The 21,060-nt window shown below is 37.7% G+C and overlaps 1 protein-coding gene across 10 annotated transcripts in view; it reads right to left on the bottom strand.

The window, feature by feature from the left end:
- The window catches only part of ATG7 (autophagy related 7), a 233,960-nt gene that overhangs the window by 101,437 nt on the left and 111,463 nt on the right, over positions 1–21,060 (bottom strand). For 8 of the 10 annotated variants that reach the window (XR_004300397.1, XM_032411938.1, XM_032411940.1 and 5 more), the window contains exon 18: positions 17,852–17,974. The exons of 1 other annotated variant lie outside the window; for it this stretch is intronic. Coding sequence is in view for 8 of the 9 variants with exons in the window: in XM_032411938.1 (XP_032267829.1) it covers positions 17,852–17,974 (123 nt within the window). In the remaining variant the exon portion in view is untranslated. Of the gene's footprint in view, positions 1–7,192; positions 8,916–17,851; positions 17,975–21,060 lie in introns of those variants that run through there. One more of the 10 variants, XM_032411944.1, reaches the window with a different exon arrangement.

Here is a 21,060-nt window from a genome sequence, read left to right as displayed (position 1 = left end):
AGAATTTTTAGAGTTAAAATAGAGAAATAAACCATCAGGCAAGAGGAATCCAAATAAGTAATAAACATAAGCTGTTTAGCCTCACTGATGATTAGGAAACTACAAATTTTTAAAAAAGCATAATGTCATATTGTTATACATCTAACAGATTGGCAAAAATTTTTAAATATGACAGTACCAGGATTTTGGCAAGGATATGTGGCCACAGAAACTCCCATATACTACTAGTAATGACTTAAATTGGTACAATTTAATTGGTACTGAAAGACAGTTTGCCATGATCTAAAAATGTTGAAGATTCACATTTTCCATGACCCAACAATTCTGACCTTAGTTATATAACCCAGAATGTGCATTTTCAATAGGGGTAATATTATTCCCACAAAAGAACAAAATTTGATTTTTGATAAGTGAAAAAATCTTGACTATCACAATGGCTTGTAGCCTTCCAAAGCTCAACTCTACCCAACAAAATCCTACTCTTTAGGATTAATTAATTTGAATTTATAATTTTTAGTTTAAAATTAATTAAGTTTGGGACGCCTGGGTGGCTCAGTTGGTTAAGCGACTGCCTTCGGCTCAGGTCATGATCCTGGAGTCCCGGGATCGAGTCCCGCATCGGGCTCCCTGCTCGGCAGGGAGTCTGCTTCTCCCTCTGACCCTCCTCCTTCTCATGCTCTCTCTCTCTCATTCTCTCTCTCCCAAATAAATAAATAAAATCTTTAAAAAAAAAAAAAAAATAAAATAAAATAAAATAAAATAAAATTAATTAAGTTTTCTCCTTAGGAGAGGTAATAAAAGAAAAAAGGTTGAGAGACACTGACCTAGAGAAATGTTGCATATGTAGTCCAGGAGATATATATATATATGTATATATATATATATGTATATATACATATATATATATATATAAAAGAATGCTCTGACCTACACTCTATTATAGTCCAACTTGGAAGGACTACAGGTATCCATCTACAGTAGAATGGGCAAACTGCAGCATATGTAAACTATAGAATACTATACAGCAATGAAAAGGAACAAACTTCAGCTGCACACAACAACATGGGTAACCTTCACAATGGTGAGCAAAAGAAGCAAGACACAGAAGATCATATGGGGCTTACTTCCTTATATAAAAGTTCAAAGTCAGGCAAAGTGAATTATATCGTTCATACACCCCCAACTGAAGCTGTCAAGTAAAGCCAGGAAATAACTATCACAAGAGTCGGAAGGGCATTTACCTCGAGGGTTGTGATCCAGGAAGCCAAACATGAGAGGGGTGAAAGGGAACGTTTTATTTTTTGACTGGATGTGAATATGATAATCATTCTTTTATATACATAATGTTTAATGCTTTCTTCTGGCTTATGTGATAGCACATTTGAAAATATTAAGATATAGGGGCGCCTGGGTGGCTCAATCAGTTAAGCGTCTGCCCTTGGCTCAGGTCATGATCCCAGGGTCCTGGGATGGAGCCCTGACTCAGGCTCCCTGCTCAGTGGGGAGCCTGCTTCTTCCTCTCCCTCTGCTGCTCCCTCTGCTTGTGCTCTCTATCAAATAAATAAATAAAATTTTTAAAAAGAGAAAATATTAAGATATAAAAGAAAAAAGCAGGGGAGAAATCTCTTGATCTTTGCCATTTTCATTTTCCTAAAGCATTGTTTGGATCAAGTCATTCCTCTGCTCACACGTAATAATACAAACTGCCCCAAATGTACATGGTTCTTTCGGACTTTCATTTATAGAATCTCATGTGTACCCCAGCCTCGGTGGGAAGAAGACAGTTAGAAACCATTTCTCAAAGGAGGTTGGTACTTTAGAAGGGCCAACAGGAATACCAGGCAGACCCCATGAGGAAGGAAACAGGACTTGACCAGAAGGATGAGCTTGACCAAGTCTTGAGTGGGGAGAGGACAGGGCAATGGAACAGAAGTAGCATGACAGAACTGCAGAGAACACATGGGGGCATGCGAGAGACAAAGCTATTCAGCTATCCTTTTGAAGAGTTAATTTCAGAATAGGTAAGAATATTCTTTTAAAGATCATGATTAACTGAGAAGTTGCAACTGTTTCATATTAGGAGGTTCTACACAGATTTATTTGAAAGTTAATGTGTATTCTTATACCTGGACTAGAATCAAGTAGTTTTCTATAGGTTCTTCTACAACCAAACTATCTGTTGCTAATGTCTTTGACACTCAAGATCCAGTTAATACAAATTATTTTAAGGGTTAATGATTGTTTAAAGTTTAATTCAAGACATTTATGTTCAAAGGCCTATGGTGCCTCAAGAAAAAAATTTATTTAAAAAAACTATGGCAGTTTTCCATTTGGTTCATTTGCATTTAGCCTTACAAGAATTGATGCTTATATTATACTTCTAAGATTTCAAAGCACACTATAACAGCAACTTGGTGGGGGTAGGTATTATCCCATTTATCCCATTATACCTTAAGTTTAGTAGCATAATTAAAAATAAACCAATCCACAGCAGTTTACTGTACTGGTAATTAGAAACTCAATGATTTTGTCTTGCAACAATAAGATCTAAATATTTCTAATTTAGCACTGATTTTTTTTTTTAATCAGATGGTTGAATAAAGACAAATGGGGGCAAGCTCTTAATTTCTCTCTACAAATTAGGAAAAAGTAAAAGAAGAAACAAGTTGTCTCTTATCTGCCCTTTTCCCATTGGTTAAGTCTGGAGATGGAATCATGAATGAGTAAAACCTCATTCCCATGGATTTTAAGATGCCAGTCTGTTCTTAAAGACAGTTCAAGAATAAGAAAGCACAGTGAGGCTGGCCGACCAGGCTCCAGGATGGAACAGTGAAAGAAACCACGCTATTCAAGAATGCAGTTGGAAGGAAACAGACAAAAAGCAAAACTGCTCTTTGAAACTGTTCAATCTGAAAGCAGAGGCACTCTCTGTAAAGCAGAACACATCCGTATCTTCCTGTCTGTTCTCAGGCACACGAAGCGTATTGTAAACCCCAAGATGTAGAATAACACTGAGCACAGCTAAGTTTAACAGTGTCCAGTCAACTTAGCATCTATCAGCATACTTCCCTGAGCTGTAAAATGTAAGCTCCACCTCATAAGACTGGTATCAGCATTAGCTGCTGTGTGATCTCAGATGCTCCCATGCCACGGCCCACTCTGGATGCCTTCTCCCCTTTTCTCCTACACTTGGAGTGGCAATCTTCAAGGACCAGTTCAAATCCAGCTCTTTCCTGGAGCCCTCTCTGCATCCTATGCTCCTGAAATCCTGCAGGACTTACTGTGCTGTGTGTCCAGCTCTCTGTGCACACTTACTGCCCTGCAGCCTTGGTTACTCATCTGTTCTACCAACCTAACTGTGCCATGTCAGCCTCCTGAAGACCTGGTGTGTACCTCTTTGAATCTCCACACCTCCATGAACTTGACAAAGGGTCAACATTTGTTAATTGACAGAAGCCACGATTAAACACGAACAATATTTAATTTAAAAACAATGTACACCTTAGAATATCTCACATCCCTTCCCTCCTTGTTCTCCCACAGCTAATGGCAAAGCAAGACGGATCAAGACTAAGATTTCAGAACCAAGAGTCAATTTAATTTTACAGTATCAAAACATGGAAACCCCCCAAATTCAACATAGCAGCTGTTACGTTTGCAAATGAGAAGGGTCAGCTGTAAAAATACAGCCCCTGGAATAATGGTTACAGGGCAAACTGCGGGAACATCTCCCCGGGACCCTCTACTGCTGATACAGTCAGGAAGTCAGGGCCAGTGGTGCCCTGGCCAATGGCCCTCCTCTTCCTAGCCCCTACTTTCTCTGCCTCAGACTACATCTTGAAAAACCGCTCCCACCCAACAAACTGCACTACTTTATGTAACTGTTTTTATAATTCAAAGGCATATATAACTGTCAATAAGAACTTCTGACTGGATCAGGCTAACTGGCATTCCATTCCACTCTGAGACAACAGAATTCAGAAAAACCAACTTGATAGATCAACATAACCTCATGTCTTAAATGTTTTATTTCTGTTTGGCTTTACAAAATACCAAAAATAGCCTTCACAGTCCCATTCCTACCTCCTCAAAAGCCTCAGGCACTGGGCACCCCCACGGGAGGATGAACAGGAATGCACAGCTCAGGGCTGGTTGGCTATGAAGGCTGTCTCAATCAGGCGAGGATGCCAATGTGATACCTGGAGGTACCTCACCTGGAAGAGGCCTGCCTGGAGTAGCAGAAACTCTGGGGTATGCTGCCTAATAGGATAACTGTCTCTCCCCATTTAGAAATCAGGGTGTTAAGTGCTAAGAGGTAAGATCAAGTTTCTATACCAAGTGACTGATGCTAATTTTTATTTTTTAAAAAACTTTTTAAATATACAGTTACAAACTTGAGGAAAAAGCAAACAATGGTTTAAAAGGTGCTTTTAAAATTTGTGGACTACTGGGAAAGTAGGAATACATACTGGATTTTAGATGCCATGATGGAATGATTGTTCATTATTCTGTAACAATAATGGTATTCTGCCTATATAAAAAGAGTATTTGTATTCTTAGGTGATTCATACTAAAAATTTAGAGGTGAGGGGTCACTGTATGTGAAACTTGATTTCAAATGGTTCCGGAAAAGAGAAGGTGTGTGAGTGTGTTTGTGATGTGTTGTGTGGATGTGCTAGCCATAGAGCAAGACGGGGTGAGAGGAGGTGAGCAGCGACTAAGGCTTGGAACACTGAGGCACAATGAAAATGGAAAAAAAAATCACTATCACATCTAGACAAAGTTCATTTCTACAAAGAGTAAGCTAACATGCTCTGACAGCCTGTCAAAACAGAAAATCAATGCTGCCCTTAAAAGCCAGAGAGAGAAAAGGAAAGAAGGAAGCACACAGAGTCCCAGCTATGTGCACTGGGGCTCCATGCTGTCTTTCTTTTCTCTTTGGTTAAACACCTTTATTGAGATATAATTCACATACCATACAATTCATCCATTTATTTTTTTTTTTAAGATTTCATTTATTTATTTGCCAGAGAGAGAGCGCGCGCGCACAAGCAAGGAGAGGGAGAAGCAGGCTCCCCACTGAGCAAGGAGCCCAACACGGGGCTTGATCCCAGGGCCCTGGGATCATGACCCAAGCCGAAGGCAGATGCTTAACCAACTGAACCACCCAGGCGCCCCAATTCACCCATTTAAAGTGCACAACTCAGTGGTTGCAGTAGAGGCACAGCTGTGCACACATCACCACAATCGAAGATTAGAACATTTTATCACCTCCAGAAGAGACCCTTACCGTATGTAGTCGTTCCTCATTTCGCCCCAACCCCTACCCCCACTCCTGGCAACCTCTAGCTTACTTTCTGTCTGTATAGATTTTTTAAATTCTGGACATTTCATATAAATGAAATCCTGTAATATGTAGCCTTTGGTGACTGGCTTCTTTCACTTAGCAGGTTCATCTGTGTTATGGTATGTGTCAGCAGTTCTTTCCTTTTTTACTGTCAAATAATATTCCAGTATTTTCCAGTCTAACACCCACGTTTTATCGATCCATTACCTAGATGGACCTCTGGGTTGTTTCTACTTTGGGGCTATTATAAATAAACAATGTTATGAACATCAGTGTACATGTTTTTCTATGAATGTATGTTTTCATTTCTCTGGGTTATATACCTTAGGGTGGAATTGCTGAGCCACATGGTAACTCTATGTTTAACTTTTTGAGGAACTGCAAGACTGTTTTCCAAAGTGGCTGCACCATTTTACATTCCCACCAGCAATGTATGAGGGTTCCAATTTCTCCACATCCTTGGCAACACTTGTTATTGTCTTTTTGATACTAGCCACCCCAGTAGGTATAAAGTGGTATCTCTGTGGTTTTGATTTTCATTTCCCCGATGGCTAATGATGTTGAACATCTTTTCATGTACTTATTGGACATGGGTATATCCTCTTTTGAGACATGTCTATTTAAATCCATTGTCCAGTTTTTAATTGGGTTTATGTCTTCTTATTACTGAGTTGCAAGAATTTCCAATATATTCTGGATACCAGTTCCTTATCAGATATAGGACTTGCAAAAAACCATTTAAAGCACAGAATTTTAAATTTTGATGTACTCCAATTTGTCTATCTTTCCTTTTGTTAGGTACTTTCTTGTTTAATGCTTATAGTAGTTGTGAGGAGTAGGAATTATTGATCCCGTTCTACAAATGAAGAAGATGAAACTCAATGAAATTAGGCAAATGACCCAAGGTCTCACATAGGGCTGCTACACATGGTCTAGCCCTGCACAATGCAGTCGGCTGAAAAGCGGCAGTCTTGGCTACTTGCTGGAGCTGCGATATGGACTCAGGCCTTCTGACTAGGCCAGGGTTCAGGCTACTCATTTACTCTATGAGTGTTATAGTGTAATACGATTTATTTTTAAAGAAAATCCTTGGATTTTATACATTCAACATCCTAAAAATGTTGCCATTACTTAAAGGGTTTGGAGTTCATCTTTGGAAGCTATACCAAGAGGTTGCAAGTCGCAGATTTAAGGAACACACTCGATTATGGTGTGAGGAGACTTTAGTTTATAAAGAAGCCAAAAGTTCAGGGCATCAAGACTGCAATGAGGTAAGTTATTAGGCTGGCTTACACCATATTGAATTTATATACACTGCTATACATACCAATCAATATAAAGCATGAGACATGTTATTTTATGGCTCAAAGTAGATCTTAATCTCTAAAAAATGCAACAAAAAATGTCTCTAGCAATGACAACCCAGATGGGACAGATACCAGAGAATGGTTATAAAATGTATAAAAAGTAATCATCTTGATACATTTTAAAACATTTTGACATAAAAATTGGCCATCTTTTTACTTCTTGGTCATACCAGCTATATATGAAACACACCACTGGATTATTAGAGCTAAAAAGGATTTCACATATGGTTCAATCCCTTTATTTTATTTTTTATTTATTTTATTTTTTAAAGATTTTATTTATTTATTTGACAGAGAGAGAGACAGTGAGAGAGGGAACACAAGCAGGGGAACTGGGAGAGGGAGAAGCAGGCTCCCCGCTGAGCAAGGAGCCCGATGTGGGGCTCGATCCCAGGACCCTGGGATCATGACCTGAGCCGAAGGCAGACGCTTAACGACTGAGCCACCCAGGCACCCAATCCCTTTATTTTAAGTGGGGAAGTTGATGTACAAAATTTTCAAGTTATTCACCCAAGTATTCAGGAGAACACGAGCAGAACAAAGACTAAAATTTAAGAAGGATGCAGTTCCCATGTTCTTATTCTTAATATTTGCTGTTTTAACTCTGCTTTTAGTATTTATGATTCTCTTCTCTCTCCCATAGACCTCTAAGGGGATTATACCATCCAAGACAGCTCTTCAGAAGGGTGGAGACTCCGACCAAACTTCATTGTTTATCCTCCAATTGGATTTTTCCCCAACACCAACTTATTTAAACATCTCAAATCTATGTAGATAACTCTGACAGCAAATAAAAGGGATTCATTTTATAAAGTGAGTTCTGAAGGGATACTGCCAAGCCTTGTTTCAAAAACCAGGCTCTTGTTTCCAATCTAAGAATTAAATGGCTTTCTGCCTGCTGTTTCTGCCTTTCCTCTTCAATTAGGGGAGAAGGCCAAGGCTGTGTCTCGAGGGATTGCTTCATAAGGAAAAATCAAGGCAGGATACAGTCTGAGGATGGGCCAGTACAGGCTGGAAGTGGGCTAGCAGAGGGCTGTGGGGAAAGCGAACTGGATTCACGAGCAGGCTAGGTCAGTCTCCAGAGTGATTCCTCTCCACTGGAAACAGGTCTAAGTGCTGACACGGGGGTTTCCCACAGCTTCTACTGGCCTCCAAAGGCATATTTGTCATCAGAGGCTCTTGATGAAGCTGTACATAAATATCTGACTGTTGTTAAATACAAAACAAAACAAAACAAAAATATTCCACAGGAACCAAATTAAAACCATCTGTGAGGGGGAGAGGCCAAAAACTCAGTGTAAGTGCAAAAGGCCTAGCAGAAACCCTTGTTAATTGTGTTATTTACTTTGCTGAATAGTAAATTGTCATGCCAATGAAGTCATATCACATGACTATAATGTTTTTCATATGACTTTCCTGCTATGAGAGAAATGGGCACTTTATTTTCTAGAATTCTGAATTCTGTAGTAGATGAGTCAGAACCTGAGTTTTAATTCAGAATCAACCCTTAAGCTCAGCCTTTTTTATTTCTGCCAGCCTGTTCATGATTTTACACCTTATGTTATCATTGGCGTTAAACTTTATTTTTTAACGATCATTCGTTAATTTCTGATTTTGCAGGAAAAAAGTTCTGCTTAGCAAATGCTTGACAAAGATGCAAATTCTATTAATGAAGTGCTGTAACTGCAATCCTGAAATCATAACTGCATGACACAGCATCAAATACTGATGATATAGTCAAGGCGAGGGAGGAAAACATAGCTTAAAAGTAATCCTGGAATCGCGGAACTTGCAAACTGTCGAAAATGAGAATTTCAGGGGAATTGGGTTATGAAATTTTGTTATTTGAATTTCTCAAGGATATAGCTTGCTTTATTACCTCTCTTATGAATGAATCAGTCTTTTCTCTCTACTTACATGGGGTTTGAAATTATCTGGCATTTCCCACAGCACAATGTCAAACCCACAGTTGGAACTAACTCAGTACATGTGAACAGGTACTTGATGAAAAATAACCCTAAGAAGATAAGTCACAGCAAATTTTATGAAAAGATGGCTAAGTCATTCGTGTGTCTGATTTACACTGAGCCTTTCTTCAGTGAAATTCAGCAGTTTTAAAACCATTTGGTGAGCACTTCAACAGCTTCATGACTTGGACATCTTGTGCTTCATCAACTTTAAGCCATTTCCTTTTGTTCCAACTGGGATAAATAGACAGGGATGAACAAAAGAGAACTCGGGTCAATCTCCAAGTATCTAAACTCATTCTCAAAATGGCTCTTGAAAGTAAAGATCAGAACTTTCATGCAAAATTCCTTATTCGGATAGCAACATTTTAAGAGGGCAAAAAGCGGAGTTGGTGGGGGGGGCTTTCCTCCATGGGGCCTTCTAATACTTCATAGGTAGAATATAACTATAATTTGGCAGCTAGATGGGCTACAGACTACAGACATGGATCTCTTTCTTAGTCCCCTTCTTTAGGAAACACAACATTAGCAAAAACATTTATGAGGGGAGTATTTAAATTTTTAAGCTACAACTCAAGATAAAGTTAATCTACCACACACATTCCTCATTTAAATGTTTTTTTTATTGCATCCTACCTCTACAGCTTCTCCTCACTGCACTCAATGAAACAGGATAATTTTCTTTATCTACTAAGTCAATCTACCAGTTTTCCTCTTTTCCTCCCAGCTCTATTACCATCCTATCTCTAATACCATTCAGTCATTTCCATTCATTTATTCCACTACCTCAAAATCACCATTACATCAAATAAATTCATCTTTATAAGTCTGGGCTGTCCACCCCTCCCTTCCCCCCCATCACCACACTTCCAGTCCCCACTCTGCATCCTGCATCTCAACCCCTTCTCCAACAGAAACCAACCTGGTGATTTGTCTGTTAATCTCAATCTCAACAGCACTATGATTACACTAGTAACCTAGACTAAAATAATGGCAATCAATCATCTGGGGCTATTTGATGATGGCAGAAAGGTGGGTGCAAAAAACTTGGTTGCATTGGGCGCCTGGGTGGCTCAGTCATTAAGCGTCTGCCTTCGGCTCAGGTCATGGTCCCAGGGTCCTGGGATCGAGCCCCACATCAGGCTCCCTGCTCAGCGGGAAGCCTGCTTCTCCACGTGCCCCCCCCCCCACTCCCCTTGCTTGTGTTCCTGCTCTCACTATCTCTCTCTTTCTCTGTCAAATAAATAAATAAAATATTTAAAAAAAAAAAATTTGGTTGCATTAATCAATCTCACTAAATCTAGGTGATTCTGTCTTGAATATATCTTCCAATCCATTATTCCTGTGCTCCTTTCTATGAAAAGAAAGGGATTTGTAGTCTCTAGTAGGATGAGCTTTGCATTCTTCTTTTATAAAGGGTCTATATTTGGGGAGATAGACCACAGGTGTTAAAGGATAGGGGATTGTTTAATAGCATCAAAACTTTTCTTTCTTTAATGAAAAAAGAATTATCTTGCTACAACATGGATGAGCCTTGAAAACATCATGCTAAGTTAAAGACAGAAGACACAAAAGGCCACATATCATTTGATTTCATTTACATGACATGTCCAGAATAGGCAAATCCATGGAGACAGAAAGTACAGTAATGGTTGCCAGGCCTGGAAGGAAGGGGGAATGAGCAGTGACTGTTTAATGAGTATGGAGTTTCTTTTTGGGGGATGAAAATGTTCTAAACTTAGTAGTAAGGGTAGCACAACAACTCTGAATACACTAAAAACCACTGAATTGTACACTTTAAAAGGGTAAATTTCATGGTATGTGAATTGCAACTCAATAAAGCTGTTATTAAAAAAAAAACACCTTATCTGATTTCAGATAACTCTGGCTCCAACTACATTCTCATGATTCTGAGTAACACTCTACAGACTCTTGGCCTCTGAGACCTTTATTCAGCCTAGAATGCCCTCCTCCATTTCCCTCCCAATTTTTATTTTTAAAGACAGCCTACTCATCCTTTAAAACTAACTGGTGATGGATGTTAACTAGACTTATTGTGGTGATCATTTTGGAATACATACAAATATTAAATCATTACACAGAAACACTAATATATAATGTAATATATCAATTATAGCTCAATAAAAAATAAAAAATTAATTAAATTTTAAAATTTATTTATTTACTTATTTATTTTTAAAGATTTTATTTATTTGACAGAAAGAGAGACAGCAAAAGAGGGAACACAAGCAGGGGGAGTGGGAGAGGGAGAAGCAGGTTTCCCGCCGAGCAGGGAGCCTGATGCGGGGCTCGATCCCAGGACCCTGGGACCATAGACCTGAGCTGAAGGCAGACACTTAATGACTGAGCCACCTAGGTGCTCCAAATTTTAAAATTTAACTGGAATACTTGTTCCCTTATGTGTGAAGCTTTCTTTGACATCCCTACTCCCCCAGGCAGGAGTAACTGCTCTCTGAGCACTTAATATATGTAAATGACTAAAATATTTTTGATGAGTGGTGCCTGGGTGGCTCAGTCGTTAAGTGTCTGCCTTCAGCTCAGGTCATGATCCCGAGGTTCTGGGATCGAGCCCCACATCGGGCTCCCCGCTCTGCAGGAAGCCTGCTTCTCCCTCTCCCACTCCCCCTGCTGTGTTCCCTCTCTTGCTGTGTCTCTTTATCTGTCAAATAAATAAATAAAATCTTAAAAAAAAAATATTTTTGATGATATTAGAATGTACTATTTACATCTGTTTTTCATATTAGATTATGAGTACATCTCATTAATTTCTGTATTCAGTTACCAGCACAGTGACTTGCTATCAAATTTTTTTTAAAGATGTTCAGTAATTCCTGTTATAAAAAACAGTATTTGTACAAATACGTATTTTATAAACAATGTATAAAATGATACAGTCACATAAAATTATCTGGTTGAATCTTTTGCAATTCCAGAGTTGAGGCATAAAAAGAGTCCAAGATGAGAACTGGACATTCTTGTTGCATTGCTAAAATAAATAAATCAGGACCTTTCTATATGGGATGAAGAATTTTGTATTTTTATTACTCAACACCTGTTAATGCATTGGGAATCAAATACGTAAATCAAAATGGTACCTTCACACAGATTATAGATATAGATATAGATATATATAGATATATTTATTTACACACACACATTTTTCACAGTAATGTAAAATAATGTAGGTAGGGCAATGAATTTTGTTATGTCTTCTGCTGAGCATTATCTTAAAACACAGCCCTATTTAGAACACTGAAAGACATAAAACAGTTAATAACAAACAAAAAGAAATAATCAATAGTAATACAATAATAGTAAGGGACTTTAACACCCCACTTACATTGATGGACAGATCATCCAAACAGAAAATCAACAAGGAAACAGTGGCTTTGAATGACACACTGGACCAGATGGATTTAACAGACATATTCAGAACATTCAATCCTAAAACAGCAGAATACGCATTCTTTTCAATTGCATACGGAACATTCTCCAGAAGAGATCGCATATTAGGACACAAAACAAGTCTCAACAAATTAAAAAAAAATATCAAAGTGATATCATGCATCTTTTCTGACCACAATGCTATGAAACTAGAAATCAACCACAAGAAAAAATCTGGAAAGAGCACAAACACATGGAGGTTAAATAACATGCTACTAAACAATGAATGGGTCAACTAAGAAATCAAAGAAGAAATTGAAATTTACACAGAAACAAATAAAAATGAAAATACAATGGTCCAAAATCTTTGGGATACAGCAAAAGTGGTTCTAAGAGGGAAGTTTATAGGAATACAGGCCTATGTCAGGAAGCAAGAAAAATCTCAAACAACCTAAACTTACCCATAAAGGAGATAGAAAAAAGAACAAACAAAACCCAAACCCAGCAAAAGGAATATAAACAATTGTTAACAGAAAATTATTAAAACCTATATGCCAAAAATTGGACAACTTAGAAGAAATGGACAAATTCCGAAAAACATTATAACCTCCCAAAAATGAAGCAGGAAGAAATAGAAAATTTGAACAGACCAACTGCCAGCAAAGAAATTGAATCAGTAATCAAAAAAACTTCCAACAAACAAAAGTCCAGGACTAGGCAGTTTCACAGGTGAATTCTACCAAACATTTAAAGAAGTGTTAATACTTATTCTCAAACTATTCTAAAAAAATATAAGAGGAAGGAAAACTTTCAAATTCACTCTATGAGGCCAGTATCATCCTGATACCAAAACCAGATAAAGATGCCACAAAAATGGGAACTACAGGCAAGTATCTCTCATGGATATAGATGCAAAAATCCTCAACAAAAAATGAGCAAACAGAATCCAACAATATATTTTAAAAAATCATACAACATGACTAAATGGGATTTATTCCTGGGATGCAAGCGTGGTTCAATATTCACAAAACAATCAACGTGATACATCACATCAATAAGAGGAAAAAAACCATATGACCATTTCAATAGATGCAGAAAAAGCATTTGATGAAGTACAACATCCATTCATGATAAAAAATAAAAATAAAAACAACCCTCTGCAGAGTAGGTCTAGAGGAAATATATCTTAACATAATAAAGGCCTTATGTTAAAAGCCCATAGCCAAACACCATACTCAATGGTGAAAAACCAAGAGCTTTTACCCTAAGGTCACAAACAAGACAAGGATGTCCACTCTCACCACTTTTATTCAATATAGTACTAGAAGTCCTAGCAACAGCAATTAGACAACATAAAGAAATAAAAGGCATCCAAATTGGTGAGGAAGAAGTAAAACTCTCATTATTTGCAGATGACATGATACTCTGTATAGAAAACCCAAAAGACTCCACCAAAAAACTACTAGAACTGATAAATGAATTCACTAAAGTCCACAGGATACAAAATCAACGTACAGAAATCTGTTGCATTCCTACACACTAATAATGAAGCAACAGAAAGAGAAATTAAGAAAACAATCCCATTTACAATGGCATCAACAACAATTAAATACCTAGGAACAAACTTAACCAAGGAGGTGAAAGACTTACTCTAAAAGCTATAAAACACTGATAAAAGAAATTCAAGATGATGCCAAGAAATGGAAAGACATTCCATGTTCATGGGTTGGAAGAACAAATATCGTTAAAATGTCTATACTAGCCAAAGCAATCTACAGATTTAGTGCAATCCCTATCAAAATACCAACAGCATTTTTCACAGAACTAGAACAAACAATCTTAAATTTTTTTGAAGATTTTATTTATTTATTTTAGAGAGAGAGTGTGTGTGTGCAAGTGGGGGGAGAGGAAGAGGGAGAGGGAGAGAGAATCCCAGGCAAACTCTGTGCTGAGTGCAGGGCCCAATGCAGGGCTCGATCCCATAACCTTGAGGTCTTGACCTGAGCCAAAATCAAGAGTCAGACACTTAACCAACTGAGCCACCCAGGCACTCCCAAATAATCCTAAAATTTGTATGGAACCACAAAAGACCCCAAAAAGCCAAACCAATCTTGAAAAAGAGAAGCAAAATTGGAGATATCAAAATTCCATATCTCAAGTTACATTACAAAGTGGTAGCAATTAAAACTGTATGGTACTAGCATAAAAACAGATGCACAGATCAATGGAATAGAACAGAAAACCCAGAAATAAACCCATTATATGGTCAATTAATCTTCAACAAAGGAGGAATGAATATACAATGGAAAAATAACTCTTCAACAAATGGTGTTGGGAAAACTGGACAGCAACGTGAAAAAGAATGAAACTGGACCATTTTCTTTCACCATACACAAGAATAAACTCAAAATTGATTACAGACCTAACAGTGAGACCTGAAATCATAAAAATCCTTATAGAGAGCACAGATAGCTATTTCTTCAACATGGGATGTATCAACATATTTCTAGATATGTCTCTTGAGGCAAGGGAAATAAAAGCAAAAATAAACTATTGGGACTACGTCAAAATAAAAATCTTCTGCATAGTGAAGGAAACAATCTACAAAACCAAGGAAACAATCTACAAATGGGAGAAGATATTTACAAATGGCATATCCAATAAAGGGTTACCATCCAAAATGTATAAAGAACTGATACAACCTAATACCCAAAAAACAAATAATCCAATTAAAAAATGGGCAGAAGACATGAACAGACATTTTTCCAAAGAAGACATCTAGATGGCCAACAGACATATGAAAAGATGCTCAATATCACTCATCATCAGGGAAATGCAAATCAAAACCACAATGAGATATTATCTCACATCTGTCAGAATGACTAAAATCAAAAACATAATAAACAGCAAGTGTTGGCAAGGATGTGGAGAAAAAGGAACTCTTGTACATTGTTGGTGGGAATGCAAACTGGTACAGCCACTATGGAAAACATTATGGAGGTTCCTAAAAAAAATTAAAAATAGAACTACCCTATAATCCATTAATCACACTACAGGGTATTTACCCCCCCAAAACAAAACAAAACAACAAAAAAAACACTAATTGAAAGGGATACATGCACCCCTATGGTTATTGCATCATTATTTACAATAGTCAAACTGCAGAAGCAGCCCAAGTATCCACTGATAGATGAATGGATAAAGAAGATGTGGTATATATACAGTGGAATATGGTTCAGCCATAAAAAAGAATGAAATCTTGCCATTTGCAACAAAATGGATACAGCTAGAGAGTATAATGGTAAGCGAAATAAGTCAGAAAAAGGCAAATACCATATGATTTCAGTCTTATGTGGAACTTAAGAAATCAAACAAAACAAAGAAAAAAAAATGTTTGAAATAGACTCTTAACTATAGAAATCTGATGGTTACTAGAGGGGAGGTGGGTGGAGGCATGGGGGAAATGGGGTTGAGGTAGGAAGAGTACACTTATCATGATGGAAAATAAGCTGAAATAAAAAGACAAAATTTTTTTTAATTAAAAAAAAAAAACACCACAGCCCTATTTAAGGCTCTTTTAAAAAAATAACGATACTTCTCTCAGATAGGGATTGCAAATTCTAATACCTGTAAGAGTCATTAACTCAAGAGCATCATTTAAATGGAGAATATCACCTAAAAAATAACTTTGGGCAAAAAACCAACAAATGTGTGTCTCTAGAAAGGAAACTAGGTGGTAAGGGACAAGTGTAGGAGATTTCCTTTACATGCAGAATATTTTTTATACCTTCAAATTTCATATAAAGTACATTATTTATCTATAAAATTTGCATCCTTGCTCCAGCTAACCATCACTATTAAGAAATGCAGGCCTGGGCTTGCCAGATCTGATTTTTCAAAGAAGTTAGAAATGGGAAAATTCAGATTTTTATGTAAAATTCATAAGTTTTAAATGTTGACTTTATTCAGAATTTAGCACACAGGGCAGGCCAAACAAAACACACCTGCAAGCTATCTGGCTCACAGGCCAACCAGTCTACCATCTCTAATCAAAAATTTGATGTGTGGCTTATGATTCCAAAACTATAAATATAATTTAATGGGGGAAAACTTCAAAAAGAAAGCTCCGACTTGTGGATGAAACCATATCCCCCCCTGCCCCACCATCTATTTAGTCACTATTGCTCTCTTAAACTTTCCCTTCTCTTCCTGGGTCTTTGAAAAGGCTATTAATGTTTGACCAGCTAAAATGCAAAGCAGGTCAGATCTCATCAAGGAATCTGCCCATTATCCTAGCATCTGCTCTGTTTTAAAGAGTGAAATTTCAGGTCAATTTCAAGTTGCAATTCATCTAGCCAACAAGAGAGAAGTATATGAATAATTTCTAGATGGGTAGAAATATTCCCTCAGCAAACCAGTCAAACAATTGCATGGTTGAAAAGACCTGTAAGTTATTTTAACCTTATCATCAGGCAGTACAATGCTACGCAAAAGATAAAATGGCAGCCGTGATCAACATAATGTTCTGAACCATGTCTGGGAACCAATCACAATTTTGGGAAAAATCTCAAATTCTCTTTAAGTTCAGCAGAGATGCTGTTTATCTTCTGAAACTGAAGCTAAGAGACTCTGTGTGGGTCTAACTATTGGTTATAAGTGGAGTACTACATCTATTGAATGCCCAGAGGACACCAAGGCAAGTTAAAGAACTGGTTTTAGCTTTTTTTTTTTTTTTTTAAGTTTTATTTATTTAAATAATCTTTACACCCCATGTGGGGCTTGAACTCATGACCCCCAGATTAAGAGTTGCATTTCTTCTGACTGAGTCAGCCAGGCACCCCAGAACTGATTTCAGTTTTAAAAGTAGTACTAGAGATGTACTATCTTGCCTCTCTGGTGTGCCTAAAACTCTCACCTCAATCTGCTGAAAGTTTCAAAGGATTTGACTCTGGTAGTTTCAATTTTCTTTACTCAGTGCTACTAGCTCCAATCTTCCAAATAGCAGCCTTTGTTTGCCACAAGCTAGTCCAGTATCGAGCCTGAATGTCTACTCAATGGCCGCTGGGGCCTGCCCCAATGGTGAAGACACACAATCCCAGGCAGGGGTGGGAATGGGGTGGGAGTCAATAAATAGGACAATAGGACTAATGGCATCTTTGCAAGTGTTCCACTCCTGTGGGACACAGGCACTCAAGGTTTTCCTTATGTAGCTTGTGGAAATGATAAGACAGGCCACATTTCTCCTAAGAACTTCTTCACGGAAATTAAGATCTGCAATATATTCTAATTGACAAGCAACACGTAACTCTCTCAGGTTGTGACTGGGGAAGCCATTTTATAGTAGAGTTCAGTGACCCAAGAAAATGTATCCAATTATGAAATAAAAGCCAGGCATGTTCTCTCTGAAGAACATGGCCAGAGCCCAGTCTTCCCTGTCTTACATTCTGATGTGTGGACATCAGAGACAACTCTCCCATGGCCACAGGCATGCTGTTCTTCAGAAAGGACCAGAGGTGCTTGAAAATAGATAATCCATACTCCCTTTAATTATGTGCATTTGGCACCTACTATACAACAATCTGCACACATCAACATCCAGCGACTACAGAAGGTTCCTTCTCTGGTAACTAGCAGACTTATTTAGTGATGTATGTTCTAAGGAAAAAAATCAGAATTTACCGCTTCCTTACTGTTCCATAAATCTGAGTATCAAGTAGGTTTCAAACACACCAGTCCTCAGTATAGAAAGCTCGCTTTATTCTTACCTCAGCAGCTTGGGTCTCTTGATGCAGCAAAGTGAGACCAGTCAAGTCTTCTAAGAAGGAATGTGAAGAATTAAACACCTTCGCTAGGAAATTAAATCCTTCTCGTTCATACTGATCAAGAACCTGTAAAACATTTATATTTTTTAAAAGGGGCTGGTTTTAAAAGCATATTACAAGATTTTCACTTCTATAAGCACTTGTCAAAAATGAAACTAAAACTAGAATTAAACATGGGGATAATAATGCAATCTGGAGGGCAAAAACTGGGAGGGCTTAGGATTTATCATTTTCCCTTCTTAGAAACAATGACAATATCCTTTTCCAATTCTGATGACAATTTTTCTCAAATAAAATTTGTTTCATGACAATTCACTAAAAATTCTAGAAAAGCTGGGGTTCCTACTTCTAAAGTTCACTTGTTAGAAAAAAAAAAAAAAAGGCCAGAAAAGAGCCAAGAAAAAAATTAAAGAGGATACAAACAAAGAGAGGGACAAATGGATGGGAAATGTGATCTACCGGCTAGCCATATGTTTTTTTAAAAAACAGAATAGTTTAAAAACGTAAAAATAAATTTCACCAGGCATGTCACAAAAGAGAATATCCAAATGGCCAATAAACATACGAAAAGTTGCTCAACATTACAAGTGGTTAGGGAAATGTAAACTAAAACCATAATGAAATCTTACTTTATATACACCAAAATGGCTAAAATAAAAAAGAAGATCCCAAGTACTGGCAAGAATGTAGAACAACTGGGATTCTCATGGGAGTGCAAAATGAGAAAGCCATTTTAGAGGCTTAACACTTATATGCCCTGTGATCAAGCAATTTGACTCCTAGATATATACACCCTACAAAAAAAGTATGCAGTTGTGTATCAGAAGACCCAAAGTGTCCATAGCAGCACTACTCATGATGGTCCAAACTAGAGACTACTCAAGTGTCCATCAATAGTAGAATGAACAAAGGGGTATATTCATGCAATAGAACACTACTTAGCAACGAAAACAACTATATCTACTTGCAACAATATAGATAATTCTCACAATGTTAAAAGAAAGAAGAGAGAAGCATTATTTACTGCACGATTACATTTTTTAAAAAAAGAACAGGCAAAACGAATCTAAGTGAGGAGAGTGGGTTTCCCATGGAGGGACTGTAACTGAACGGGGCACAAGGGAGGTTCTGGATACTGATAACATTTGTTTCTTTATCTGGGTGTTGGTGTACTTTGTGAAAAGCCATCAAGCCCTTTTTTTGTATATATGTTGTCCTTCGATAAAAAGATTCAAGGCCTGCAGTCTTGACAGGAGAACAATTTGGGAATGTCTGAGTTCTCAGAAGCAAACAAAATAATGATTATTGTATTTAAAAATTCAAAGATCACAGGAATTGTGAGTGTTAGGAAATAGTGAACCAGAATGTCTCTAACATTCTCTCAGAACTCGGAAGAAATAAAGAGATGAATGTATCAAAAAGCAGACATTGAAGATAAATCCAAGAAATCAATTACACATGAAGAGAAAGGCTGGAGAAGCAATAACACAAGAACTAGAAAACAATTTTTTAAAAATTTCTCCATAAAGAAACAAAAATGTATAAACCCTTCAATGCAGCAATTCCACTTCAAAGACTTTTCATACAGATATAGTTGTTCATGGGGAAAAAAATGATATGTAACGATGCTCACTGAAACACTGTTTGTAGCAACAAAAGATTAGAAGTGACTACTCTTTAATAGGGGCTGGTTAACAAAATTATGGTGTATTTACAATCAAGGGCATAATCTAGATCCGTTAAAAGAATGAGGTAGCTCTATAGTATTGATGTAAACTTATTTCTAAGACATACAGGTATATTAAAAGCAATGTCCAGACCATGTGTCTAGTATTAATGTCTTAAAAAAATAAAGATAGAGGAGGAAAGAGGAAGAAAGGGAAATGTAGCTGTGTGTATGCTTGTTTATGCATGTAAGATCTCTGGAAGAATACACAGAAGTCTCTATTTTTTCCCCTAGTGCTGGAGGAAAGTCTCAGAAGAGGAGGAGGAGGAAGAGCTCTAAAGCCCTGTTAGAGCTGGAGCTAGGAGGGGCAGCCCTCCTTCAGCCACGGGAAACAAAGCAGCAGTTGTGATAAGTTAGGAGAGCAGGGAACTGGGGACCGAGAAGCTCTGGGGTCTGACAGCAGGCAGCAAGGTCATCTGCTGCCAGAGAAGGGGATGGGTGGGCCATGGAGCTTGAGGGGGTAGTGATGGTCTGGGACAGGTGCGTGGGGAATGTGAGAAAAGGAAGTGGAGGCCCCTGCTCAGGACAGAAATACATTTTGGGAGAAATGTGGTTAAGGACCCATCTAAGCTTGGGCACTGACAGGATAAAGCTAACCGAGAGGTCAAAGAAATTGAGGGGCTGCTGAGTACCAGTGAAGGGAGCCAAGGAAGGGAAGGTAAGACCTGCAGGCCGGAGGGAACAGATACACTGGGGATCATGGAGGAGCAAAGGGTGATCAGTACGCCTCAAGGTACACAAAGCAAAGCCTTTGGTTGATGAGCCCCAGTAAATTAATCTGACAACCCAATGCCTGGATAAAAAGGCACTTAGTAACTGAATCCCTCAGTAATAAAGAGATTCATTACAAACAGGAATTTTATCTTACGAAAAATATGCAGGAAAATTCAGTGATCTTTTTCAAAATGATAAATACTGTGTGCTTAGTGATCACTTATTTCTGAATCACTAAGCTCACTAATTAACTACTCTGTGCCAGGTTTTCAATAAGGTAAAAGAAGAAACAGCCTTGAAAAATGGATAAAAACCTTTAAAAAATTAGAATAATTCCAGAGATGATACTTTGTTGGACCTTAATCAACCTTTCAGATTTCAAGCCCATGTTTCCACAGATAATTTTGCAGTGCTACAAATCTGAATAGCAGAAAAACTAACAGCAAGAGCAGTAGGAGTAAAAGCCTCCCCCATAATCAAGATGTACAGAAAGTTTAATGCTGAAACACTATTCATTGTTCTGGCTTCAAAAATATGTGGAAAAACTTAATCCTCCGGGGGATATTTAATCATGCAAGAGTTTTCTAGTATTCCCTTTATGTGCTGGGAAGTTAATCTGTATTACGAGTATAAGCAGCTTATAAAAGGTACAAGGATATTTTTCCCTACAGTTTGACCTTCTTAAAGGGGAAAATGTGTTTTAAATTACCCC

This window comes from Phoca vitulina, unplaced genomic scaffold, assembly GCF_004348235.1.
Source record: "Phoca vitulina isolate PV1807 unplaced genomic scaffold, GSC_HSeal_1.0 scaffold13, whole genome shotgun sequence".
In the NCBI taxonomy this organism is placed as follows: domain Eukaryota; kingdom Metazoa; phylum Chordata; class Mammalia; order Carnivora; family Phocidae; genus Phoca; species Phoca vitulina.
Note: the sequence above shows the minus strand (reverse complement) of the source record. Positions and strands in the feature narration are given on the sequence as shown.